Source organism: Eptesicus fuscus, chromosome 4, assembly GCF_027574615.1.
Source record: "Eptesicus fuscus isolate TK198812 chromosome 4, DD_ASM_mEF_20220401, whole genome shotgun sequence".
In the NCBI taxonomy this organism is placed as follows: domain Eukaryota; kingdom Metazoa; phylum Chordata; class Mammalia; order Chiroptera; family Vespertilionidae; genus Eptesicus; species Eptesicus fuscus.
The window spans coordinates 33,093,837-33,121,539 of NC_072476.1; the positions used below are offsets into that span (position 1 = coordinate 33,093,837).

At 53.1% G+C, this 27,703-nt stretch overlaps 1 protein-coding gene across 1 annotated transcript; it reads left to right on the forward strand.

The window, feature by feature from the left end:
* The first annotated feature begins 11,212 nt into the window (after positions 1-11,212).
* On the forward strand, positions 11,213-27,380 carry EPHB4 (EPH receptor B4). The gene is made up of 17 exons (XM_008141422.3): positions 11,213-11,710; positions 14,348-14,418; positions 14,654-14,941; positions 15,579-15,975; positions 16,969-17,124; positions 17,301-17,633; positions 17,956-18,080; positions 18,433-18,598; positions 19,681-19,783; positions 19,974-20,038; positions 20,151-20,264; positions 20,366-20,613; positions 23,534-23,749; positions 24,026-24,175; positions 24,566-24,759; positions 24,952-25,107; positions 26,313-27,380. Exons 1-17 carry the CDS (start codon positions 11,659-11,661, stop codon positions 26,440-26,442), a joined length of 2,964 nt encoding a protein of 987 aa, XP_008139644.1. The 5' UTR covers positions 11,213-11,658; the 3' UTR covers positions 26,443-27,380.
* The last annotated feature ends 323 nt before the right edge of the window (positions 27,381-27,703 follow it).

Consider the following 27,703-nt stretch of genomic DNA (forward strand, 5'->3'; position numbering starts at 1 on the left):
TCTTGAACATTAATTTGCCAGACACTGAATAACTGCACAAATTAATAAGCATAATGCAAATAAACCTATTTTTCTTGTTCTCTGAAAGCAAATACTTCCTGTTGCACACATCAAACAAGTCAGTCCAAGACTAATCGTTTTCTGCTAGTATTAGTGGAGAGAAATGGTGTGCCTGCACATAAGGCGTGTAAGAGAAATGAATGCAACACAATTACTAGTATAGTAATCAGTCATTAGTGAACATTGTAGTTCATTATTAATAATTATGTATAACAGGATATTGTAAAAATTAAGTTACAAATTTTTTATTAAAACATTTCTTACATACCATTATATTGGCTGAGCCACAAAAATATTCGTTGTGGGCCACATGCAGCCCAAGGGCACGAGTTTGACATGCTTGATTTACATCACTTCTGATGATCTCATTCAATCTTATAGTTTTAAATGCTATCTATCTAAATATATAAAAGCCTAAGCGACCATCGCAACCAAATGGACGACTGAACAGGCTGCATGAGGTGACCAGGCCCGCAGGGGGCAGTTGGAGGCGACCAGTCTGGCAGAGGAGGGCAGTGAGGGGTGACCAGGCTGGTGTGGGGGCAGTTGGGGGCGACCAGTCTGGCAGAGGAGGGCAGTGAGGGGTGACCAGGCTGGTGTGGGGGCAGTTGGGGGCGACCAGGCTGGCATGGGGGGCAGTAAGGGGCAACCAGGCCAGCAAGGGGGGGCAATAAGGGGTGAACAGGCTGGCGGGGGGCTGTTAGGGGTGACCAGGCCGGTGGGGGGAGCAGTTGGGGGCACCCAGGCTGGCAGGGGAGCAGTAAGGGGTGACCAGGCTGGCAGGGGGGGGCAGTTTGGGGTGACCAGGCCAGCAGGGGGGCCAGTTAGGGGTGACCAGGCCAGCAGAGGGGCCAGTTAGGGGTGATCAGGCAGGCAGGCAGGTGAGCAGTTAGGAGCCAGTGGTCCTGGATTGTGAGAGGGATGTCCCGGATTGGAAAGGGTGCAGGCTGGGCTGAGGGCCCCACCCCCACCCCCATGCACGAATTTCATGCACTGGGCCTCTAGTCTATATATAGAAAAGCCTAATATGCAAAGTGTCCCCTTGGGAGTTGGACTGACCTAAAGTTCGATCGCTCACTATGACATGCGCTGACCACCAGGGGGCAGCGTGGAATGAAGGAAGGCCCCAGACGGCAGTCGGGGAAAGGAGGACCCGGCCGGTAGCCACTAGGGACTCTACCCATGCACGAATTTTGTGCACTGGGCCTCTAGTCTCTATAATAATGTCCCCAAGAGTATAACTCCAGCCCAGATCTCTACTTTGAATTTCAGACTCTAAGTCCAACTACATACTAACTTCTCTGCTTGGACATCAAACAGGCAACTCAAACTCGGTATGTCCAAAATCAAATGCTTAAACTTATCCCCACAACCTGCTCCTTTTCTGATCCTCCCACCTTAGTTGTGGTTGAATGTTCTTTCTCATGCCCAACATCCAACTCATTAGCAATTCCTTTGCCTCTACTTTTAAAATATAAGCAGTATCCAATATCAAACCACATCCTACCACCCTACTACAAGCCACCATCATCTCTTTTTTTTAATATATATCTTTATTGATTTCAGAGAGGAAGGGAGAGGGAGAGAGAGAGATGGAAACATCAATGATGAGAATCATTGATAGGCTGCCTCCTGCACGTCCCCCAACCAGGGGGATGGAGTCCGCAACCGGGGCATGTGGCCCTGACTGGAATCCAACCTGGGACCCTTCAGTCCACAGGCCCACGCTCTATCCACTGAGCCAAACCAGCCAGGGCCCACTATCATCTCTTACCCGCATTACTGCACTAGTCCCCTAACTGGTTTCCTACTCTACCCTTGCCCCTACAGTCTATTCTCAATAGAGCAATTAGAGTGATGTTATTAAAGCAAATATTAGTCATGACGCTTCCCTTTTCAAAACTCTCCAATGGTTTCCCATTTTCCTCAAAGGAACAGCCAAAGGCCCTTATGCATAGGGTATCCGTACTCACCTCCTGATTCACTGACCTCAGTCCTACTGTAAGTTTGTGCCTGTTGCCTTGTCACATGTATGGACAGCGTTTCCTTTGCTCAGTCATGACCCAGAGTGGTCTATGCATTCCATTATACGGCCAACCTACCCACGAAGCCCTCCCCAAGTCACCTCCTTCCCCCACCTGCTCTGCTCCTCGGCTCCCGCCCCACGGCAGCCTTGGGCCTGTCCCTAGAACATGCTGTGGCTCCCAGGGCGTGAGCCTCCTTTGTCTTTTTTTTTTTTTTTTTTTTTTTCAGAGAAGAAGGGAGAGGGATAGAGAGATAGAAACATCCATCAGCTGCCTCCTGCACACCCCCCACTGGGGATGTGCCCGCAACCAAGGTACATGCCCTTGACCGGAATCGAACCCGGGACCCTTCCGTCCGCAGGCCGACGCTCTATCCACTGAGCCACACCGGTCAGGGCCTCCTTTGTCTTCTGAACTCAAACAGTACCTTTAGTGAAACCTTTGCCGCCAACCCCATTTAAAATGGAGCCATGCTTTCCTTCCTATCCCCTTTCCTACTATTTTTTTTCCCCCCTTGTAGCCCTGGCTTAACACCATCTAAAATATGTCGTTTACTTGTTCATCTTGTTCGTTGACTGCCTCCTCTCGAGGTGGAGTTAAGCCCCACGAAAAAGTAACTTTTGCTTTCCTCGCGGCTGCACTCGGAACAGCCCCTGGCTCTCAGGTGCAGCCCGAATCGCCCGCCCTCCTTCCCGGGCTGCAGGGACCCTGCAGGGCCGGGGGCTCCTCCTCGCGTGAGGGCAGGGGGGCCCCGCCCCGCCTTCGGGGGAGGGAAGATGGCGGCGCCCAGAGGGAGGGCCGCGAACGAGAGGCTGCCGGCCCGCTAGAGCGTCCACGCCGCGCCCACGCTGCGGTGGCGTCCTGGGAAGGCGCGAATTCCGGGCTTCCGTGCTGGTCCTCCTCGTCACCATCGTCCCAGGGCGCTGCGGGGAGCGGAGCTACCCCTCCGCGGTGGCTGGGTCAGACCTGCCTGGCGCCTCCCCGCGATGGGGATCCCCGGGGTCTGAGGCGTGCAGGACGAGCGTGTCCGATTTAGTATCACGGTTTTTCTCCCCTGGTGTTGGCTCCTGGCTCGGACTTGGTGACTTCCGAGTTTCGGTCCAGTCACCGGTTCTAAGGGTCCCCTGACACAGACCCAGTCCGCCCCCCAGGGCCGAGGACGTGCAATGCGCCCACCCCCCGGAGAGCCCCACTCCGAGTGCAGGCTCTAAATGCGCATTCCTGGCGACCCACCCTCCGTGCCCCAGCCGTGAGCTCCCCAGGGTTCAATCCAAGGAGTCCGGACCCCTCCCGCCGGCCCCTGGGGCAGATGAGCCCTCGGCCACCGCCCCTATAATTTCCTGCAGACCCAGCAAACAAAAGGCTCGGGAAGAGAGGCGAGGCTGCGCGGGGCGCCCTTCCTGCAGGAACAGCTGATGGAGCACACGGGCCCTGGAGGGAGCGCAGGGGAGGGTTGGAATTCTAGGGTTCCTGTGGGACCGCAGTGGGAGGCCAGACTCTAGATCTCGGGGAGGTAGGGAGTCCAGGGAAGTGGATGTGGAGGGCCCAGGCATGTCACCTGAGTTTGCTGGGCTCTCCTAGGTGCCCACTGCCTTGTGGGAGTGATGTCAACCTTAGGGAATGGAGGGGGTGGAGGAACGCGGGTTCAGGTGAGTTCTCGGGCCCCGCGGAGGCTGGAAGGGTGGGGGCTGGGAGAAGCCCGAAGCCCTGCGTCATCTCCTCTGGGGCCCAGCCTACAGCCCCCTGGCCTGACCTGCTACCCTCGGTGCTGGCCCCACCCAAGCGTGATTTCCTGCTCCTCCCCAGGCTCAGAGCTTTCCCTTGCCAAGCTCCATGAACCAGCCCAGGAGCTTCTTGTCCCTTCAGGACCCTGATAGCCTATCCCCCAGCCACAAATAGTCCTTCTTAAATCCCCTCCGACAGCCAATGTCCCTGCCCCATTCCTGTCAAGGACACAATGGTAAGGGAAGGGCCACATCCAGTGGGTGGGGGGATGTTGGCATGGAGGGGGGGCTTGGCCTCATATCCTGTCAGGCTGCCAAGGGAAGAGAGGAAACAAAAGACTTCCCCCTGCTGGGACAATGAGCCTCCCACTACCGCTCCCCCTTTCTACTCCATCCACCCCCCCCCCCCCCCCAACAACAGCCTCTCCCTTTTAGCTCTGACCTCCAGCCTCTTTGCCTCCTGCTAACCACCACCTCCTTGCCCTCAGGTAGCCTTGGCCTCTGCTGTGAGCTCTGCCCTTCCCCTTCCCTCCTTCTTATCAGGCCCCTCTAATGCTCATTCCCAGTCCTAGCTGTTTCAGTCCCCTGCTCTCCCATTAGTGCTCAGGGGCCCTTCTTCTATCCCCAGCACCAAGATTAGAGGCTGGATGGGCAAGGCTCTGGTGAATGTGAGGGGGGAGGTCAAACCCCTTTCAAGGCTAGTGGAAAGTAGAAGCTCTGCCCGAGAAAGGCTTCAAGTCTGAGGGAGGGAAATGCCCTCGGCCTGGCCTGGGTGAGAGGAAGGAAAGGGCCTGGGAAGTGGGGCTGGAAGGCTGTCCTGGGTGCAGTGGGAGAGCACCTCAGAGGAGTCAGGCCTACCTGCTGACTACTAGTGAGTGCACTGGGCAGGTCACTTAACCGTTTGAGCCTGTCTCATCTTTAAGTTATTTTTAATCATCACCCGAGGATATGTTTTCATTGATTCTTTAAAGAGAGAGGAAGGGAGAAACATTGATCGGTTGCCTCCCCCACACACCCCAACCAGGGATGGAACCCACAACCTTTTTGGTGTACAGTACAATACTCCAACAAACTGCACCACCAGGGTGCCTGTCTCTTCTTTAAAGAGGATGTCATAATAACACCCATCCTGCCTGTCTAACCAGGTTCTTATGATGATCTAAATATGATAATGTTTGTTTTTTTAAAGGTGAACTAGTAAGGTTTTCCTCAGTCTTCCCAATCTATAGTCTCCTCCACACCCCCATTCCCACTCCCTGAAGCTTACATCACCACATATGCTCAAAACTCCCAAACTTGCATCTCCAGCCAAAAAGCTGTCTCTGAACTCCTAAATAGTACACAGCAATCTCAAATTCAGCAGGCCCATCATCTTCCTCCCCCATGGTCTGGTTCACTAGCTCCTACCAAGCTGCCCAAATCTGAAACTTGAATCATGCTTGATTTCAGCCTCCCCCATCCCCACAGCTAGGTTGTAGTTCTGCCTACTTTAGCTTTTTGATATCTCTTAAATGCTATCCTAAGATACACACACACATACACACCTATGTCCATCCAAAACCTCACTGTCATTTGGAGAACTGCATTTAGTTTCTCTGCCTTTTTCTTTTTAAAAATATATCTTTATTGTTTGGAGAGGAAGGGTGATGGAAAGAGAGATAGAAACATCAATAATGAGAGAGAATCATTGATCAGCTGCCTCCTGCACGCCCCACACTGGGATCAAGACTGCAACTCGGGCATGTGCCCTGACTGGGAATCAAACCGTGACCTCCTGGTTCATAGGTCAGCGCTCAACCACTGAGCCCTGCCTGCTGGGCTCTGCCTTCAGTCTTTATCCCTTTCAATACGTTCTCCAAAGTTGTATAGTGGGAACTTTCTAGACAAATCCACCGATGTTTCTTTTTTTAATTTTATTTTATTTTATTTATTTTTTACAGAGAGGAAGGGAGAGGGATAGAGAGCTAGAAACATCGATGAGAGAGAAACATCGATCAGCTGCCTCCTGCACACCTCCTACTGGGGATGTGCCCGCAACCAAGGTACATGCCCTTGACCAGAATCGAACCTGGGACCTTTCAGTCCGCAGACCGACGCTCTATCCACTGAGCCAAACCGGTTTCGGCTCCACCGATGTTTCTTTGCCTAAAATACTTCAATGGCTCCCAAGGTATTCAGAAGAAGTATATACTTCTGGAAGATCCTATAACGGCCAAGGTTGGCCGTGCTCACCTCTCCAGCTCATCCATTGCCACTGTCCTTGCACTCTACACTCTGGTATTATGAACTCTTGGCAGTTTGGGAGCAATCTCACCATGTTTATGCTTTTGTATCTGCTCCTTCTTCAGCCTTTAAAGCAACTATTCCTGCCAATCTCCTTTATGACTCATTTAGGCTGCATTAGCTTCTCCAGAAAGCTCACCTTCACCCTGCAGGCTGGATAAGGTGTGCTTCCTTCCTAATCCCATAGGACCCTTTGTATGCCACCATTTATGCTCAACACATTTCCTATGTTAGAGGTCCCATGGCTATTTCTATCCCTGGCTGTCAACTAGAAGGCAGAGGATGACTTTGTGTCCCCAATCCTGGCCCCATAGTAAAATGTTCAATAAGTAATTTCTGAGTAGCCCTGGCCAATGTGGCTATGTTAGTTGGAGTGTTGCCCCATATACCAAAAGGTTTCAGGTTCTATTCCAGGTCAGGGCACATGCCCAGGTCGTGAGCTCAATTCCCAGTGGTGGGCGTGCAGGAGACAGACGATCAATGATTCTCTCTCATCATTGATGTTTCTATCTCTCTCCCTCCCTCTCCCAAATCAATAAAAATATATAAATATCCTATATAATAAAATAGCCTATATAATAAAAGCCTAATATGCTAAGTGTCCGGTCATCTGTTCAACCAATCAAAGCGTGATATGCTAATGATATGCTAAGACTGCTCAACCGCTCACTATGACGTGCACAGACCACCAGGGGGCAGGCGCTCCAACCAGTAGGTTAGCTTGATGGTGGGGTTCGGTTGATCGGGACTGAGCGAGAGAGAAGGGCCGGACACACCTTAGAGCCCTCCCGCACCCCTCCCTGGCTCCAATCGTGCACTGGTGGGGTCCCTAGGACTGGCTTGTGCCCTCTCACAATCCAGGACCCCTCGGGGGATGTCAAGAGCCAGTTTCGTTTTGGCCTGATCCCACAGGCCAGGCTGAGGGACCCCATTGCTGCACGAATTTGTGCACTGGGCCTCTAGTATGCATATATTTATTTACTAGTATTTACTATGGGCCAGACAGTTTATGTTGAGGATCTGTTGTATCTGCTTTCATGAAATATAGGGCCACATGCAAGTAAATATACAATCACTAATAAATTAATAAAGGCTTTTATGTGTGTGTCTAATACAACTTTGTATATGATGATTTCAGAAATATTTGTGGTAATAAGATGAGGCCTGGATTCAGATTTTGTCAGTCCTGATGTTTATGTAATTTGGGGAACCCTTATTAAGAAAACAAAATTATGAATATAAAATTAGGTATAAAAGTTAATGTTTATTTAGATTGAGAAATCACAACCAGTTGCAAATGTTAGGTGATAAATACCATAAAAATTACAAAAGCTAGATAAGAACTTATTTATGACTAAAGATGTTAACCATTTGTCATACATTGCAAATGAAATACCATGTGTCTTGCTATCATTTTATTGTGGTGTTTTACATTTTGGTTGTACAAAAGTTGTGTATTCAAATGTAATCACATGTTGCTTTTTAAAAAGCTAGATAAACAACCCTGGCCGGGTAGCTCAGTTGGTTTGAGTGTCAGAAATAACTACTGAATACACCTTTATAATACTTTCATGTACTGCTCTGGCTGGTGTGCCTGGGTTGGGCTTCGTCCTGTGCACCAACAGGTTGCTGGTTCAATTCCTGGTCAGGGCACATGCCCGGGTTTTGGGCTCGATCCCAGTAGGGGATGTGCAAAAGGTGGCAGATCAACGTTTCCCTCTCTCTCCCTTCCTCTCTCTCCTTAAAGAACAATTTAAAATATTCTTTTTTAAAAATATATATATTTTATTGATTTTTTTACAGAGAGGAAGGGAGAGGGATAGAGAGCTAGAAACATCAATGGGAGAGAAACATCGACCAGCTGCCTCCTCCTGCACACCCCCTACCGGGGATGTGCCCGCAACCAATACATGCCCTTGACCGGAATCGAACCTGGGACCTTTCAGTCCTCAGACCGATGCTCTATCCACTGAGCCAAACCGGTTTCGGCTTAAAATATTCTTAAAAAAACATTAAAAAATACTACTTTCACATCCTACCTTTTTCTTACAGGTGTACTCTTTGACCACCTCTTTATATGATGATGATTTTATATTATTATTTTTTATTCTCTCAGTATCTGCCTTCCCTCTAATATGAACAATTTAATTTTCCCTTCCATTATTGAATTTATTTATTTATTTATTTATTTATTCTCACCCAAGGATATGAGGATATTTTTTAAAGAGAGGGGAATTAACAGAGGGGAGGGAGAGAAACATTAACATGAGAGAGACACATCAATTGGTTGCTTCCCACAAGGGGCCAGGACAAACCCTGAAACTGAGGTACTGCCTTTGGCTGGGAACCGAACCCGAAACCTTTTGGTCCAACACTGTAATCTCTGAGCCAAATCGGCCAGTGCCCATTATTGAATTTATAAAATCTTTTGGCTCATCATTGGTGAGATGAAAAGCCTCTATCAAATCCCTTTCCTACAAGAGGTATAAGATTCCAGACCATTTCAAAGGTTCTCATGCAGTGACTCACCTTAAAAACTGTTTAAATAGATGGCACTCATTAACCAGGGCTTTGGGAGGAGCTGGGTAGGTGAGGGCTGCTGAAGTGTAAACTTCAAGAGCTTCCAGATAAATTTAACCTGACAGGCATATAGGGCCAGAGGACGGGGGCTGGGATATGGAAAGAAGAGTGACAATTTCTACAATATATGATGAAATGAGATGATCTGTTGTGGGTTTTTTTAGTATGTATAGGAAAAGTTCTAACTCCAAGACTGCTCCAAACTGTAATGATGTGGATAGCAAAAGGAAAGCCCTGCCAGCTGTTGGGGGGTTACTGGGGGGTGGGGGTGCTCCACATAGGTACTGCCATGGCGATACATGACAGCAGCATACTGATCATAGGCAGGGAATGGGGTGACAGCCTAATATTTGGGGTGGGAAGACAGTGAAGTGCCCGAAGTGCTTTGATAATGAAGAAAGGAGGGCTTGAGGTTTGTTCGGGCTGGTTTAGGTAGTGACATGGCTGCTCACCTGTGTAACAGTGGATATTGAGTTAGCTTGCCTAGGAAGTAGTCTTGGATGGTCAGAGGGTGGAGGAAATGACCTCACACCTACAGCATAGACCAAGGGTGATTCCTTAGCACTGATTGGAGTGAAAATCTTAGCCATCATCTCCATGAAAAGGGGAAGTAATGGGATCTCTGCCAGATTATAAGATCTTTGTGGCCAGAAGCCATGTTTTACAAATCTTGCAAATCATCTGTCACATAGTAGATGCTCATTTTATTCATTCTTTTATTGGTATATACTAGGTACTAAGAACTGGATTACATGCTGGGGGTTGGGAGCTGAGGACCCAATGATATGGGATCTACTGGGTATTTTCTTACTTTAGATGCTCTCTTCTCTCTAGCTGAGGGGGGCGGGGTCTGGTACTCAGGGGTCAGAAATACAGGGTTCAAGTCTACAGTGAGGGTGAGCTATTACACGATTTCACCCCTCTGTCTTATCAGCTCTTCACTCCACCCTGCCTCATTTCTCTGTGCATCTTGGTCTCTACGATTTAAGCCATGCACACCTCCACCCCATCATGATGAATCTGATTCATCCATAATGGTGCACCACCCCACCTCCACCACCAAATGAGAAGAATCGAGCAGAGCCCAGGAGGAGACATAACTTTTAGAGGAGAGAGTCTGAGTGCAGAGAAAAAGCAGGGAAAGGTGAGGGAAGGGGCGAGTGTAACCTGGAGGAGAAGCCGACTTAGATCAGGGAGGGAGGAGGGTGGTATTCCCAGTCCCGGCCTGGTCTGCCTGACTCCAGCCAAGCCGGCTGTTTCCTGCCCTTTGTGACCCCCCCACCCCGGAGCAGGACCCAGGCTGGGCAATGAGGAAGGGCAAGGGTGTGGGGAGCACCACTTGTGGCAGGAAGATAAGTGAGCTGGGACAAGAGGTCACTAGAGGCCTGGCTGTCCTCTCTGGGGTGTTAGAGGCACTTGGCAGCCCCCCAGGCATCAGTGGCTCCTCCTTCCCTCTCTCTGGGCTCCTCAGCTCCTCCAGACCCTGTCCCCCTTTCCTTCTAGTTCTTCCACTGGAAGACTCCTGCAGCACCCTCCATCCACCCCTTGACTCACACTAGGTGCCCTGATGTAGAAGGGGGCTGGTGGGAAGTTCACTGCTTTCCTAGACCCTCCCCTCTAACTGATGATATGGGGGGCGGGGGTGGCAATGAGAGGAAGAGCCCTCCCAGCCATCCCGAGGGCCCCCAGGAGCCAGACAGGAAACAGCTTCAGGAAAGACAGCCGCAGCCGCGGCCCCAGCCCCAAGGGTCAGGGCTGCGGGTGGCGCGGAGCCCTCCCAAACTCGACAGTGAGAATGAGGACGCTGAGTTGGGAATCCATCAGGACCCCTCACTCGCTCAGACCCAGCTACCTTTTATCTACCCTTGCTTCCTAGACTTTTCTATGTTCCTCCCCATCTCAACCCAGTTGCCTCACGTCCTCCCCGCACTTGTCAGTGCCAGGTTGAGGGCATAGTTTAAGTCCCCAAATACTGGACTTAGTTTGTTGAATGATTGTGTGAACGTTCACTCCAGGGTTATCTAAGCTGAGATCGCTGCCTCCAGGCCCCCAGGGCCACCCTCCATCCTCAAAAGCTTCCCCCGAACACGGTCCCCTGCGCCAACTAGGGGGTAGTGGGCTAATCCAGAAGAATCCGAAATCCGCAGGAAAATAATGCGCACCTCTGGGGGGCTCTCCGCGCTGCCGGGTGTGCTTCTCCGCTCCCGGGTCCGCCGGGTTCGGGCCTGCCCCCGGGGTCCCTGGGCCCCGATCCGGACGCGCGAGATCAGGGTTGGAGCACCCAGCCCAGTGCACTTCTGGGCGGCCCCGGGCTGCGCGCCCTCCGCCCCTCCCCCTTCTCCCAACTTTCTCCCAACTTTCCGAACTGCTGCGCTCGGCGCCCCGCTCCGCTTCCCTCATGAATTATTCAGCAGCGCGCGATCCAATCAGCGCGCCCCGGCCCCCCAGGCCGAGCCCGGGCTGGGGGCGGCTCCCCCAGCTCCCGCGCGCCCCTCCCTCCTCCGCCAGGCGCCGCCTGGCCCAGTCCCGGCCCCGGCCAGCCCAACCCGGCGGTCCTGCCCCGTTCCGCAGCCTCCCTCCCGCTCCGGCTTCCACCCTCCCCGCCGGCGCGGAGCGCAGTCGGCCCCGCAGCGCGAGCAGCGCCACTCCAGGGAGGGGGCTAGAAAGCGCGAGACGGGCCCACCCCCAGCCAGCTGGGGCGGAACCCCGAGGCCCCGGAGGGACCCCGACTCCAGCCACGTCTCTCTCTGCTCCCGCCCGGCGCGTCCCCTGCGAGGACGCCCCCCGCCAGCCCGTGCGGTGGGGACGCGGGGCCACACCTGGGCGCCGCCGCCCGGTGCCCGGCGCGCCCGCATGGGCCTGCGCTGAGGCTCCGACCGAGAGTCCCGCGCGGGGAGTCGGCGTCTACCCGCTCAGGGGGGGTTCAGAACTGGGGGGGCTAGCGCCCCCCAAACTCAGATCGGATCCGACCGGAGTGAGGCGGCGCCATGGAGCTCCGGGCTTTGCTCTGCTGGGCTTCACTCGCAGCCGCTTTAGAAGGTGAGTTTCCTTAGCGGCATCCCGCCACCCCTGGGGCCCCCAAAGTTGGGCCTCAGGAGTGGAGGGGCCGACCTCTCCCTACCCTCCCCAGCACCTCAACCCCGAACACTTCGGACCAATAGTACTAGACCGGGCGGGGGGCGGGGAAGAGGCGGCCCAGCGGGGAGTGGAGTTTTCTTTTGTTTGGAAAAGAGATGGAGTCGGGCTCCGTCCTGGGACGTCCCCCAGCCCAGGCTCCCCAAACTCTCACTCCTGACTTCAGACGCTTTTGGTGGCCTTTCCTTTTCTCCCTACTCCAATCTTCAAAACTCTCTTCAAAGTTTCTGACCCTCTTCTCTCCTCGGCAAAAAAGAAGGAAAGGTTTCCGGAGAAACAACTGCAGACAAGGCAGAATTTTGTGCTAGGCCATAAACTGCCCCCGCCCCTCATTCCTTGGCATTTACACCTTGATCCTACAATTTCACACGCCTCTGTCGGGATGGCCACCTTCTGCACTCACACTCTAAACAAATCTCCCAAAGCCACTACCCCTGCCACAGAGAGGCCCCCTTCCTGGTCTCCCAGGCTTGCACCCCAGTCCTTTAAATGCTCTCTAGACCCCAGCCCTGCCCAAGTCCTAGACAAGCTGGCTTTCCTCCAAGGCTGCAGGCCAGCAGAAACTGACCTGTGCAGCCCCGCTAGTCCTGACTCAGCCTAATGACCGCCTACCTCCTCATCTCTCTGAATTTCTAATTTTTCTATATTCTCCCCCAAACTTTCCTCATCCATGAGCCTCTCCCTTTCCTTCACCTCCTAGAGGGGAACCAAGAGCCCTATAAACCCTCCTAATCTCCTTTCAATGAGCTGCACCTCCCCCCCATCTTTTTCACTGGAATCAAAGGGGTCTTTGGGGAGGGGGTTTTAGGGAGGCTGCTGAGGAGGAGGAATCAAAGGCAGTTGGAAACCCCTCTCCCTCAGGCTGGGCAGTGCTGCTCTGAGTTGGGGATCAAAGGCTGGGGAATGGGGAGAGGGAAGACTGGCCTGGGCTCAGAGAAAGAAGGGGCAAGACTGGGAGAGAAAGGAAAGCAGAGTGGAGAGGAAACCCACCCGGATGAAGTGGAGTGAGAGGAAAAGAAGAATGCCAAGAGGAAAAGGGAGTCACTTCTAATTGCGGTTATGAAGTGCTTTCTAGGCCCCAGGCCCATGCTGAGGGCTTTATATTTTCATGGTTCCCACAGCCTTGGGGGTGGGAGGGATTGTTCTCCCATTTTACAGATGAAGAGCCTGAGGCTTAGAGGAGTTAAGTAATTTATCCTAGGCTGGGTGAAAAGTGGGAGACAGAAAGGAGGAGAGAGCTGGCTAGAGAAATGGAGGTGGACAGAGGGGTGAGAGGCAAAAGAACTACCAGATCAAAGAGAGGTCCAGGAGGAGGCAAGACCAGAGAAAGTGAGCCACCCCGCACAGGGACTGCCCTGAAACAGACAGTGTGTAAATTGGAGACAGGAAAACACTATCCAGGCTGGAACAATGGAGGGTGGGGACGGCAGCCTCTATCCACCCCTTTCCCAGAACCCTGGCATCCTGTCCCCAGCATGCTGGACTGTCTCCCGCCACTCATGGGGGCCTGGGCCTTACCTGGGGCTGGCCAGTCCCACCTAATCCCTTGCCTAGGTGGATATCACTTGGTCCCTGGGAAGAGGTTGCCTCACCCACTTGCCCTCCCTTCTCTCCAGCAGCCCCCATGTTGGGAAGTGGGGACCTGGTCCCAGGTGTGCTGCTGGCTGCCCTAGGGGCCGGCGGTCCACATTGCCTTGGCCTCCAAGGGGATTCCCCTACCTTCCCTCCACCCTCAGCTGCGGGGGCCTGTGCAGTTTCCCCTAATCCACCGCTTCCGCCAGAGGCCCACCCCTCTCTGGTGTCCCTCCCCCAGGCTGAGCTGAGCCAGGTGTGTTCACCACCCCGCATACACACACCCCTGAAGTCTCCTCCCCTTTTCCTCCCCATAACCAAATCCAGATGTGAGGCCTCTGCAGGCTGGGGCCAGGGCGGGAACCCAAGCATCCCAGCCTCCAGCACTTCCTCCTCTGACACCAGTGAGCTGAAGGGAGGGGAGGGAGTCGGGGTTCTGGCTGGGCCTCAGGAGCTGAGCCCCACCTTCCTGGATCTGAAGGACTGGAGTGTTGGGTCTCAAAAGGGGTGGGGACAGGGAAGAGGAATAGAGTTGGGGGCAGGGAGGCAGCAACTTGGGGACTGGGGAATTGACCCTGGAGGCCCTGGAGGGGTGTCCCCATGCCAGCAGCCCTTTGCTCACCACAAGGTCAAGGCCAGGTCGGGGCTCTAGTTTAATCCTTTTTGAGCTGTTTGCCCTTCTCCCTCTTCCAGTGTTTGCACCTTCCCCTATCTTCCAGGGTACTCCCATTCAGGGAGGCCTAGATCTGGGAGTCCTAAGAGGGCAGCCAACCTACCAGCGGTTAGGGATGGGGTAAACATTCAGAAAAAGAGGCAAGAAATGGGAGGGCAAGGCTCACTCCCCTCCTCGTCTCTTGAATGACTCCTCCAGCTTGGAGCTAGGAGGACCCCCCACTATCTCCGTTCCCAGGCATCTGGTCTTCCCGGTGTCTCCCCTAAGCCCTGACTGGCTCTGTCTGTCTGTCTTAGAGACTCTACTGAACACAAAATTGGAAACTGCCGATCTGAAGTGGGTGACGTTTCCTCAGGTGGACGGGCAGGTAAGAGCTGGGCCCAGGAGCTGGGGTTCAGAAGGGGAACTGAAGGACGAGCAGCACCAGTGCTGGCCTGCTTCCCATGCCACTGCCCCCCAGGTCACAGCAGCAGGAACTAGTGTCCTCTGAGCTCTTGCTCTCAGAGGTCCCCTTCCCTAGCCACTCCTGCTTGGTGACGAACACCCTCCCACTGACCTTGAAGCCACCCAGCAGCCCCTGTGCTGACCCCTTCTGCCCGCAGTGGGAGGAGCTGAGCGGCCTGGATGAGGAGCAGCACAGCGTTAGGACCTACGAGGTGTGTGATGTGCAGCGAGCCCCAGGCCTGGCCTACTGGCTGCGCACAGGTTGGGTCCCCCGGCGAGGTGCTGTCCACGTGTACGCCACACTGCGCTTCACCATGCTCGAGTGCCTGTCCCTGCCCCGAGCTGGGCGCTCCTGCAAGGAGACCTTTACAGTCTTCTACTTCGAGAGTGATGCCAACACGGCCACAGCCCTCACGCCAGCCTGGATGGAGAACCCTTACATCAAGGTACCCACGCAGGGCACTGCCACGGGCCAGGGTGGGGCAGGCCTGTGGTCTAGGGGCGGTGGCGGTGAACTTCCAAGGTCCTTGGTTGGGGCACTGGGAGCGGGAGCCTCAGGTCTGGAAGGGAAGGAGGTGGTCTGCTCGGTGGAGCAGCAGCATGCAGTTGGGCTGCCGGCCTGGCCGCCAGAGGAGGTTCTCTTGGCTACTCCGCTCTGCTGTACTTGGGCCATCCCGCACTCCCCGCTTTACTTTCCTACCCGTCACCCTGGAATGGCTTCTCTCTGCCTCTTCTTCCCACCTATTATGTCTTCCGAGTTCCAGCTCCTTTGGGTACCTTTGCTGAGGTGCCCCGCTGTGGGGTCCCCCCTGTCATAGCCCTCCTCATACTTGACAGCATATCCGTGTCTCCTTCATTTCTGTTTCCTCCACACTGAGTTCAGGACCGGGCATAGAGGAGATACATTTTGCGTGTTGACACGTTTTTGTAGGATGAGTGAGTGAACAGAAAGGGGGAGTACAGGACGGCGTCCGGACACATCCTAGGGGCTCGGCAAGTGTCTGCGGAAGGACGAGCTAGGAAGAAGAAGACAGTCCTTGGGGAGTGGAGGACAGCAGTTGAGTCTCTTCTTGGACCCGGCAGGTAGACACAGTGGCTGCTGAGCATCTGACCCGGAAGCGTCCTGGGGCTGAGGCAACTGGGAAAGTGAACGTCAAGACGCTGCGTCTGGGCCCGCTCACCAAAGCTGGCTTCTACCTGGCTTTCCAGGACCAGGGCGCCTGCATGGCCCTGCTGTCCCTGCACCTCTTCTACAAGAAGTGTGCCCAGCTGACGGTCAACCTCACCCGCTTCCCGGAGACCGTGCCTCCTGAGCTCGTGGTGCCCGTGGCAGGAAGCTGTGTGGCTGATGCTGTCCCTGCCTCTGGCCCCAGTCCCAGCCTCTACTGCCGGGAGGATGGCCAGTGGGCTGAGCAGCCGGTCACGGGCTGCAGCTGTGCTCCGGGGTTCGAGGCCGCCGAGGGGAATACCAGGTGCCGAGGTGAGGGCTGGCCTGTCCCCAAGAAGTTGTTGCCGATCCATGTGGGGAAGGTCCTGTACCCTTGGTCTTGGACCCACTTTTTGAATTTTCACTTTGAACATTCTTTGCTCTCCTAAGGCACTCAGTTCCTGGAGGGGCTCTCTTTCCCCCCCTGCCCATTCCCAGCACAGTTCCGAGCCTTCCTCGCTTCCACATTCTTCCTGTGTCCACTCTGTGCTGGGCCTGGGAGGCTGTCCAGGGAGGCAGGACCTTATTGGGCTCAGAGGACAAAGGTGTCGTGGTCTCTGCTCTTGTTCATGATGGTTCCTGGCTGTTTTCACAAGCCATTTTGACAGATGGGGCAAGAATGTCAAATGCTGTGTGTGTTCCTCACCACTTCAGTATCCCAGTGGCTGTTAGATCGGCTACTCTATCCTGCTCAGAAAGAAGCATACACATTGCTGTGTCACAAACTTTTCTTCCTACTACGATCATTGTATTTCAACTTGCTTGATTTACTTTATAATCCAGTGTGTTTTGCGGTGTGCATTTAAAATTGTTGTTCTGAGCCTTGGTCTCTGGGTTGTGGGTATTAGGGTTAATCCCTGGTCTGGAGGAGGCTTCCCTCTCATAGATGTGAGATTTCTGAGCTCCTGCCCTGTTTCCCCCTTGGCACTTCATGCAAACTTAAAAGCAGCTGCGTGTTTTTTTGTTGTCACTAATCCTCACCTGAGGATATTTTTCCATTGGTTTTTTTTTAGAGAGTGTGGAAGAGGGGGAGGCAGGAGGAGGGTGAGGAGAAAAACATTGATGTGAGAGAGACACATCCACTGGTTGCCTCCCACATGTGCCCCTTGTAGGGCCAGGGAATGTATAGGTACGCGCTGCTCTTGATGGGGCATCGAACCCAAGACTCTTTGGTCCCTGGGCCGATGTTCTAAACGCTTAGCAACACTAGCCAGGGCCAACTGCATGTTTTTCATGCATGTTTATTGAATGCTTGCTTTCTTTCAGCCTGTGCCCAGGGCACCTTCAAGCCTCTGTCTGGGGAGGGGTCCTGCCAGCCATGCCCAGCCAACAGCCATTCCAACACCATTGGCTCACCCATCTGCCAGTGCCGCGTAGGGTACTTACGGGCCCGCACAGACCCCCGGGGTGCACCCTGTACCAGTAAGTGACCAGTGACCCCTGGGGTGGACCCCCATTCCAGCCTCCACCTGCCCAGGCCTTCCCCTTCTTGACCCTGGCTTGCTGGTGCCCAGCTAAATCAGTGTGGCTGCCTATCTGTCCCACTCCCCACCCCTTCCATTTGCTCAGCCTCTGTCTGATTTCCTGGTTTCCTGCAGCCCCGCCATCGGCTCCAAGAAGTGTGGTTTCCCGCTTAAATGGTTCCTCCCTGCGCCTGGAGTGGAGTGCCCCCCTCGAGTCAGGTGGCCGGGAGGACCTCACCTATGCACTCCGCTGCCGCGAGTGCCGGCCTGGGGGGTCCTGCACACCCTGTGGAGGAGACCTGACCTTCGACCCTGGCCCCCGGGATTTGGTGGAGCCCTGGGTCACCATTCGAGGGCTGCGTCCTGACTTCACCTATACCTTTGAGGTCACTGCCTTGAATGGGGTATCTTCCTTAGCCACCGGGCCCGTCCCGTTTGAGGCTGTGAATGTCACCACTGACCGTGAGGGTGAGTCTGGGACCTGGGGGCAGCCTGTGGTCAGATGGGAGAGATGTTGGTGGGTAGAAGAAGCCAGCGAGGTCTGAAGGGGGGAAAGGCAGAGGCTATGGAGTGGGATCCCCAGGAAGTATGGAGCGTCAGGGCTTTGGGCGCAAGAGGCAGAAAGAGAGTGAAAAAGATGCAAGGCGGGCTGGAGAGTTGAGGATGGAAGTCGGAAGGGATTCTTGGAATATCTGGAGGATCAAGGCAGGTGTAGCCAGCAGAAGCATTGGGAAAGGTAAGGGACCGACATGCTAAGAGGAAGAGCCCCAACATGTCTTGTCCCTCACAGTGCCACCCCCAGTATCCGACATCCGGGTGACTCGGTCCTCACCTAGCAGCTTGAGCCTGGCCTGGACTGTTCCCCGGGCACCCAGTGGAGCAGTGCTGGACTATGAGGTCAAGTACCATGAGAAGGTGAGACCAGGCACCACCCCTGGGGCTGGGGGTGGGCAGTGCGACGTGCTCTCGGAGTGGAACGCTGAATTGCAGACACTTGAATTCCAGCTCTGTGAGAGCTCGGGCCAGCCCCTTGGCCTTTCTGAGCTCGGCATCCCCATCCGTAAAATAGTCGCCTCATCACGCAACTATTACATGAGACAGTGAATGCCAACGCTCAGCACAGTGCGCATAAGTCAGCACAAAGGCCTCGCCTGCTACGTTACAAGACCAAGATGCTCATTATGGGGGTGCAGGGCAGCGGGAGGTCGGAAGAGCATCGGGAACTGGGGGCCTCTACTTATGGCCAGCCCCTCCTCCTCCCGGACAGGGTGCAGAGGGCCCCAGCAGCATTCGGTTCCTGAAGACATCGGACAACAGGGCAGAGCTGCAGGGCCTGAAGCGGGGAGCCAGCTACCTGATCCAGGTGCGGGCACGCTCTGAGGCTGGCTATGGACCCTTCGGCCAGGAGCACCATAGCCAGACCCAGCTGGATGGTAAGCCTGGGACTAGGCATGGGAGGGGGTGCTGTTCCTGAAGGGCCCCCAAAGTCACACTCCCATGCTCCCCTTTCTCTCAGCCGAGAGGTATTTTGGCCTGGTGAAGAGAGCAGAGGGTGCAGAAACCCAAACCAACAACTGAGTGTGACGAGCTGCTTAGCAACCTTCCCTCAACTGTGTGACTGTTAGCAAAAACTTGATCCCTGAGTTTCAGCTCTCTCATCCAAAAAAAATGGAAATATGAGGCCTCTCTCACAGGGCTCCAGGGAATAAATAAGATGACAGCTGTTAGTTATAATATGCTGGCCCCGTGTTTTAATTTTTTAAACAGTTTTATTGAGAGATGATTCATAAACCAGACACTTCACCAATTTAGTGACTTTTTGTTACAATTCGTTGACTTTTAGTATACCCACAGAGTTGTGCAGCCATCACAATTTTAGAACATTTCAGCACCCCCAAAAAAGACCCTATACCCCTTTCATCACCGCCCAGCCTTGGCAAATACTAATCTACTTTCTGATTTACCTGTTCTGGGCATTTCATACAAATGGAATCATACAGTATACCGTCTTTTGTGACTAGTTTCCTTCACTTATAATGTTTTCAAGATTCATCCATATTTTAGCATGTATCAGAGATTCATTTCCTTTATGGCTGAAAAATAATTTCACTGTGTGGCTGTGGCACATTTTATTCATTCATTCATCCATTGATGGACATTTGGGTTATTTCCACTTTGGGGCTATAAACGCTTTCATTTTTATTTAGCCTTTTGAATCTTTCGTTCAAATGGGACTCTTTGTGGTCACCAGTATTTATAACAGAACAAGATCAAACCCACCCTGGTAGTAATACGGCTGAAAACTCCCTCCTTTGCCCTGAGGGGCTCTATAGGGCCGGGCCCACAGCCCATGAGAAGCAGTTTGAAAATCCCACTATGCTTCCCCGACCCTGCCGCTCCTTCGTCCTCCCCACCTGCCACACTGTTCTCAGGGGAGCCACAGCTCATTCAGTTGGTGTAGGTAGGGCCCTCAGTGGTCATCAGGTTTTCCTGATCATGTTTTTTTCTCCCCCAGAAAAGGAGAGCTGGCGGGAGCAGCTGGCCCTGATTGCAGGCACCGCGGTGGTGGGTGTGGTGCTGGTTCTGGTGGTTATTGTCATCGCAGTTCTTTGCCTCAGGTGAGAGCTCTGGGCGCCTGGAGGCCCCTGTGAAACCTGCCCTCTTGCTCCAGGGCAAGCCTCCTCGGATGCCCCAAGAGCCCATTTCCACTTGGAATCTTTTTCGATCCCCGCTCCTCTCTTCCCATCCTGTCCCTCTGGGAACATAGATATGTGACTCAGTTTACCTTTTCTTTCCCATTGGCTATAGGAAGCAGAGCAGTGGGAGAGAAGCTGAATACTCAGATAAACACGGACAGTATCTCATTGGCCACGGTAAGTAGGCCTATCCTGAAGGAAACAGGGCTGGGGCAAGGCTGTGAGCCAAGAATTAGGGCATCTGAGTGCAAGAAGTTACTTGGCTAATGGGCCCCACATGATTCCTCAGGTACTAAGGTCTACATTGATCCCTTCACTTATGAAGACCCTAATGAAGCTGTGAGGGAATTTGCAAAAGAGATCGACGTCTCCTATGTCAAGATTGAGGAGGTGATTGGTGCAGGTGAGAGGAAAGATGACTGGACGCCCAGGAGGGATATGGGGTGGGGAGGGAAGGCAGGGCCAGACTAGGAGGAGAGCTGACTCTTGGCATCCTTCCTAAAGGTGAGTTTGGGGAGGTGTGCCGGGGGCGACTTAAGGCCCCGGGGAAGAAGGAGAGCTGCGTGGCCATCAAGACCCTGAAGGGTGGTTACACAGAGCGGCAGCGGCGTGAGTTCCTGAGCGAGGCCTCCATCATGGGCCAGTTCGAGCACCCCAACATCATCCGTCTGGAGGGCGTGGTTACCAACAGCATGCCAGTCATGATTCTTACTGAATTTATGGAGAACGGTGCCCTGGACTCCTTCCTGCGGGTGAGCCCCCTGCCTCCAGCCTCCCGAGTCCACCTATGCTCCCCCAAAGCAGCCAAGGAGCTCAGAACCCAGGGCAGTTGGTGGGTTCCACATCACTCCCCCTTCTCCCTTCATTCTCCCTTTAGGAAAGGTTGAGTTCCTGGGACTGGCCCTTCCTTAGGCCTCGGGTGGAACTGGCCTCTCTGTGGGGCAGCTGGCCCTGGGCTATAAGGGGTCATCATTCATCCTTTGACAAATATTTTCTGAGCACTTCCTTGTGCACCAGCTACTGTCCTAGGCCCTGGGAATAAAGCCATGAATATCTCTGCTCTTGGGGAAGTGTAATGGGGAAGACTGAAAATTAACAAGTGAACAAGCTTTTATAAAAAGTAATCAAGTCGTTTCAGATGTGAAAACAATTAAGAACATGGAAAGGTGGCTGGAGATGAGGGGAAAGAGTTATTTTTGTCACTTTAACAGATTTTACTGAATTTTATTATTTTGTTAATTTTACACTGCTTTAAAAAATAAATCAAAACGGTTTCCTACATAGCAAAATAACATTACATCTAGCCCTGGCTGGTGTGGCTCAGTTGGTTGAAGAGTCATCCTGTACACAGAAAGGTGGCAGGTTCGATTCCTGGTCAGGGCACATGGCCAGGTTGTGGGTTCAATCCCTGGTTGGGTCTCCTAAGGGAGGCAACCGATTAATGTTTCTCACATCAATGCTTCTCTCTCCCTCTCCCTCCCTCTCTCTCTAAAATCAATAAAACTATCCTCAGTGAAGATTTAGAAAAATAATAACATTAACATTTTTTTTTAAAATATATTTTATTGATTTTTTACAGAGAGGAAGAGAGAGGGATAGAGAGTTAGAAACATCGATGAGAGAGAAACATCGATCAGCTGCCTCTTGCACACCCCCTACTGGGGATGTGCCCGCAACCAAGGTACATGCCCTTGACCGGAATCGAACCTGGGACCTTTGAGTCCGCAGGCCGACGCTCTATCCACTGAGCCAAACCGGTTTTGGCAATAACATTAACATTTAATCAAATTACAATTTCCTGGTATCTTCTAATACTCAGTCGATATCCACATTTCCCCAGTTGTTGCCAAAATGTCCCTTATTACTGGCTTATTCAAACCACCATGCAGTTCAGGAGCAAGCATTATCCCTGATGGTTCTCATTTTCGAGCCTGACATGCTGAAGAACTGGGCTGCTCGTCCCCCTGAATGTCTCACCTTGTGGATTTATCAGATTCTTCCCTGTGGTGTCATTTAGCTTGTTTATCTATATTTCCTGTAAGAGAAGCTATGTCTAATATTTTTTTAAATATATTTTATTGATTTCTTACAGAGAGGAAGGGAGAGGGATAGAAAGCTAGAAACATCGATGAGAGAGAAACATCGACCAGCTGCCTCCTGCACACCCCCTACCGGGAATGTGCCTGCAACCAAGGTATATGCCCTTGACCGGAATCGAACCTGGGACCTTTCAGTCCGCAGGCTGACGCTCTATCCACTGAGCCAAACCGGTTTGGGCTATGTCTAATATTTTGATACATTCAAAATTAAACATTGGTGGCCAGCCTACATTGGGGGTGCTGTGAATTTCACATGACACCCCATCAGGAGACACAGGCCACCTGGCTCCCCCATGAGTGATGATGAGGTGGACTTGGAGTAATATGATGATGGCCTGACCCTCCCTTGTGGACACAGGAGTCTATTCCATTGGTACTCGACAGAGATCCTGTTGCAGGGAGGGGAAGAGGGTCTATTTTAGAAGAGATGACATTTGGGTCAATGGGAAAGAGCCAGCCTTGAGAAGATGGGGGAAGAATCGTGTTGGGGGCAGAGAGTAGAGACCAGAGTGGTCAACAAGAAGCAGAAAGGCCGGTGAGGCTGAACCTGGGGAGCAGAGGAACCTTGGTGGGTCTTAATGCAGGTGGTGGCCCTGCCACAGGGACCTCTTGGCCTTGGTCAGGAATTTGGATTTGATTAGAAGTTCAAGGGCAAGTCTTTGGAGGAGTTTCAGTAGGAGATCCCTTTGGTGGGTGCTGGGGAGCAAGAGTGGAAGGAAGCCAAGAACCAGTGAGGAGACTTGGGGTATGTTTTGGAATCAGGGCCAGCAGAACTTGCTGATGGATTATAAGTGGCGGGTGAGGGGAGAAAAAGGAAGAAATCATGGAGGCACCGAGGTCTATACTGTGAGCATCTGGCAAGTGGTATTTCCACAAACAGATCCAAGGCCGGGGTTGGGGCGGGGTGTTCAGGATTGGAGGATGGATTCAGAATTCTGTTTTGGACTCTTGTGTCCCTGGCCCTGCAGGGCTGCCAAGGGTCCCCTGCATGTTAGCTGAACCCAGAAGATGGGATTAGTTAACCATTTCTGATTGCTTGGTTTGCCTGGTGAGAGCAAACTAAAGGTCAAGGACAGTGTTTAGACCTTGGTTTTGATGCTGTGGTTGCTGATGGTACCTCGATTCCTCACTGTTCTCTTGATACTAGACACAGTCCAAGAAGGCTGAGCTAGATTTTGGCTCACAAGAGTGTGTGGTAGCTCACAGCACACTTTTGTCAGAACTCTGTTGCTCTTAAATAAAAAGCAGTTGTTGAGTATGTCCTGGGTATAAAGCACTGTACTAGATTAAAAGGAAGAAAAAATTTAAATCTCTCCTTACAGTCTAATTGAGAGTGAATGTATATATTTGAAACAGGAACAGTTATAAGCATTGTGTTATGACAGTGTAGTAAGAGCTCAGAGAGCTTGGGATAAGAGAAAGGAGGAGGGCTTTCCTGGGAAGTCTGCAGGCCTGTTCTACAGGTGAACACGAGATGGATCTGAAGTGCCAGATATGGTTTAGAATGTGGAAGGAAGGGGGAATGGAGAGTGAGCTACCCTAATCACGCCCCTCTCTCTTTCTTGGTCTCCAGTTGAACGATGGACAGTTCACTGTCATCCAACTGGTGGGCATGTTACGGGGCATTGCCTCAGGCATGCGGTACCTTGCTGAGATGAGCTACGTTCACCGTGACCTGGCTGCCCGAAACATCCTGGTCAACAGCAACCTTGTCTGCAAGGTTTCAGACTTTGGCCTTTCCCGATTCCTGGAGGAGAACTCTTCTGACCCCACCTACACGAGCTCTCTGGTGAGGCTGAGGGACTGACAGAGGAATTAGGTTTTTAGAGCCAGGTGGGCAGGAAAAGGTGGGAGACTAGGTTGACAGCTCTGATCTAGGGACAAGATGAAGGAGCAGACCACAGGCATGGGGGGATCAGCTTAGGGAATCTGACTTCTGGTTGTGTAGGAAAGAATTGCATTGGGAGCTGGGTCCCAGGAAGAAAGGAGATCTGGGCTAGGGGAAAAGCAAAGACAGATAAAGTGGTTGGGTCCCTCAGCTCATCTTTGCTTTCCTCATCTTTAGGGAGGAAAGATTCCCATCCGATGGACAGCCCCTGAGGCCATTGCCTTCCGGAAGTTCACATCTGCCAGTGATGCCTGGAGTTATGGGATTGTGATGTGGGAGGTCATGTCTTTTGGGGAGCGGCCATACTGGGACATGAGCAATCAGGATGTAAGTGTCCTAGGATCCTACTATGTTTTCTTGAATGTTCTCACCTGGGATATGGGTGGGGGTGGGGTTCCCAGAGAACTCATCACTGCTGGGTCCTTGAGATAATGAGAGTAGCACAAAGAAGAGTTGATCTTTGTGCCCAAGAGCATGTTTGGTCACAGGACACAGGATGGAGGACACAGTTGGGAAGTTACACATCTGATCCACAGCCTAAGAGTGGCTAGGGCTTTGAGTCAGAGCCAGCCTCAACCCCAGCCAGGAGGACCCCTAGATTTGCCATTCTGGAGGGCTGTTACACCCATCCAAGCATCTGCTAAGTCACCATTTCCTTAAGGTCTTGGCATCCTCGTTCTCCCAGGACACCCTCACCCAGTTCTTCTGTCATTCTAGGTGATCAATGCCATTGAACAGGACTACCGGCTACCCCCTCCCCCAGACTGCCCCACCTCCCTGCACCAGCTCATGCTGGACTGTTGGCAGAAGGACCGGAATGCACGGCCCCGCTTCCCCCAGGTGGTCAGTGCCCTCGACAAGATGATTCGGAACCCTGCCAGCCTCAAAATCGTGGCCAGGGAGAACGGCGGGTGAGGACTCCTAAGAATGGGCCCTCCTTGCTGCACTCTGCCACGCCCCCCCTAAAACCTCCAAAAAAAAGTGTGTTCCTTTGTGGGTATGTGGGATTGTCCCTGTCTGCCTCTCCAAGGCTGGGCTCAATGTTGTCGACAACCTGACACAGCCCTGGTCCTCAGCGCATCCTCCCCATCCTTGCCTTCCAGGGCCTCACACCCACTGCTGGATCAGCGGCAGCCTCACTACTCAGCTTTTGGCTCTGTGGGTGAGTGGCTTCGAGCCATCAAAATGGGAAGATACGAAGAAAGTTTTGCAGCTGCTGGGTTTGGCTCCTTCGAGCTGGTCAGCCAGATTTCCGCTGAGTAAGTCATGGCAGGAGCTGGAGGTGGGGGGTAGGGCCAAGCCCGAGGGGCACCTGGGGACCAGAATCCAGCCCACTGGTTCATCAGGGGCCTTTGGGGTCAACTCCTGGTGCCAGCTTTTCTAGAGCTCTCCAAAGCAGTAACAGCTGCTGGGGCTGAGAGCCCAGGGAATCTTCCCAGCCAGCTGTGCCCGCCTCACCCTCTCGCACCATTTCGGCCCTCGGTCATTTCGCTCCCTGCCCGGCAGTCTGTCTCTATCTTTGTGCATCTATCTACATTCCAGACCCTGCTCTCACATTAACAACGTGTCAACTTTGGATGTTTTCCCACCCATAAAAGGAGAAGATTGGACTAGGTTTTGGAGAACCTTTCCAGCTTTAATGTTAAATAGTTTTATTTCAACGCTTCCCAAATACTTTTTTTCCCTTAGTTGGCTCTCTCTGATACTTCTCCTTTCTGCCCTCCCATTTCTCTTCCAAGGACTCTTCTGGCCCCAAATTTGAATAACAGAAATAGAAGAAGTAGAAATCTGGAACCAGAGGGTCCTGGAGGCCCTCTCCCTGGCGGGGCAGGTCACCGGCCGGTCTGCCCCACTGGGACTGGGCACTCCTCACAAACTTGTTCCAACCTCTCCTTGACACAGGTTCTAGCTCTCCGTTTCCCGCCTCTTCTTTTTTCCCTTATCTCAGTCTCCAGGCCTCAGGATGGAGTGGGGAGGCGGTTTGTTTTCCCCCTTCCCTCCCCTTCCTTTCCACCCAGCCCTTCCTCTCCGGCCTTTTCCTTCTGACGGCACCTTTCTCCTCTAAAGCAATCTGTGCATCCCCTTCCCCCATTTTGTGGGCCTTTCTTTCCTTTTCTGATTCTCTGCCTTAATCCTTGCTGGAGCTTCCATCCAGGCAGACCCCGCCCCCAACCTCCCACCTTTAGACCACGCCCCCTCGGCCAGGGGCCTGCTGGATACTTAAGTCCTGTCCCCTACTGGGGCTGCGCTGGACTGCAGCCTAGCTCCTAAATCCTCCGAAACACGTGTGACCCTTCCCCTCCCTCCCACCTCCACCTCTTCCCCCTCCCCCACCCCCACCTCATTCTCCTGATGGCCTTCATGATTGGCTGGCAATCCGGAGGCGGTGACCAGGTTTCTGGAGCTAAGCTAGGAGAGTGGTCCCAGCAGCCTTATGGCCTCACCTAACTCTATTCTTCCTCAGGGACCTGCTCCGAATAGGAGTCACTCTGGCGGGACACCAGAAGAAAATCCTGGCCAGTGTCCAGCACATGAAGTCCCAGGCCAAACCTGGAGCCCCAGGGGGGTCGGGAGCACCAGCCCCCCAATACTGACCTGCACCTCTTCACCTGGCCCCACAGCTCTGGAGCAGCAGGAATTCCCATGCTGGGGACACCGCTCCCCTTCTTTTGGGGGCAGGGTCAGGTGGGGACCCAAGAGGCCCCCATCCCTGCACCCCATTGGATTGCACTTTGAACCTATGGGGGTGGGGAGCTGGCAATTTGGAGAGACAGCATTTGGGGATTCTGCCATATGGGAGTGTAGAAATAACGTTGCCCGAGGGTGGGTGTGCCCCCAGGTGGGTGTGACCAGAGGGAAAGGAAGTGCCCATAATCTGCCAACTCCGCGGGGTGGCTGTGAGCAATCCCTACGGCTTCCCTTTGATCCCCAGTTAGGGCCCCGGTGCCCCCCCTCACCTTGAAGGGCCGCAGACCCTGTAGACCAAAGAGAAGAGGGTGACAGCCTTTCAGCTCGGGAGTGGAGCGCCATAGTGGGAAGCGGGAAGGGTGTCGTGGCCCAGTGACAAAATCATTGGACTTGGATGTCCCAACCTTGCTGCTGTCTCCACCGAACTCAGTTTTCCCTTGTAAATGCCCCTCCCCCATCTGCTGCCTTCATATTGAAGGTTTTTGAGTTTTAATTTTTGTTTTTGGTCTTATTTTTTTCTTCGCTCTTTTTCTTTTCTTTTTTTTTTTTTTTTACTGTCCTTGTCATAACTTTTTGTGTCGGAAGGGACCTGTTTCGTTATCACCTCCTTTTCCCAAGTTGAAACAGGAACCCATTATCGTGTCTATTTTCAGAACAGTGCCTTGGTCCTGCCACAACCCCTAGACCCCTGCCCCGCCAAGTATCCCCAAATTGTGTCCATGAGGGGGTGTGGGGGGCAAGGTGGACGTAGAAACCAGAGACAGACACTGGTGCTTGGAGGGGTTCTTAAATTATATTTAAAACAGGTTTTTTTTTTGTATAAATAAAAGAAAATGGGAAGTTCCCAGCCCCAGGGTGTGTTTGAGGTGGTGGGGTGGGGGCAGTGGGAGATGAGTCATTGGCAGCTGCTTCTAACCGCTCTGGATGGCTCTGCCAAGAGCCTGGGGCACCTCCGGGGTGGGGCCGGCCCCCCTCCCTTGCCCTGGTTCCCTAGCCCTGGAAGGGTGCTTGTTTGAGGCAAAGAGGAGGCCTTGAGCTCATAGTTCTGCTCCATAGCCCCCTGAAGTGGGGGGAGAATCCACTGGGATGGGGGTCCAGTCAGATGGAGACAGATGTAGACCAGATGTTGACAACGGGTTGGTTTAAAGGCAGGGGGAAGTGTCTGTA

Excerpts from the sequence above, each read along its gene's own strand:
- EPHB4 (XM_008141422.3), top strand. The coding sequence starts at position 11,659 with ATGGAGCTCCGGGCTTTGCTCTGCTGGGCTTCACTCGCAGCCGCTTTA. Across the intron at positions 19,784-19,973 it reads ATCGCAGTTCTTTGCCTCAG|GAAGCAGAGCAGTGGGAGAG; the intron begins GTGAGAGCTCTG and ends CATTGGCTATAG. Across the intron at positions 25,108-26,312 it reads GTCAGCCAGATTTCCGCTGA|GGACCTGCTCCGAATAGGAG; the intron begins GTAAGTCATGGC and ends ATTCTTCCTCAG.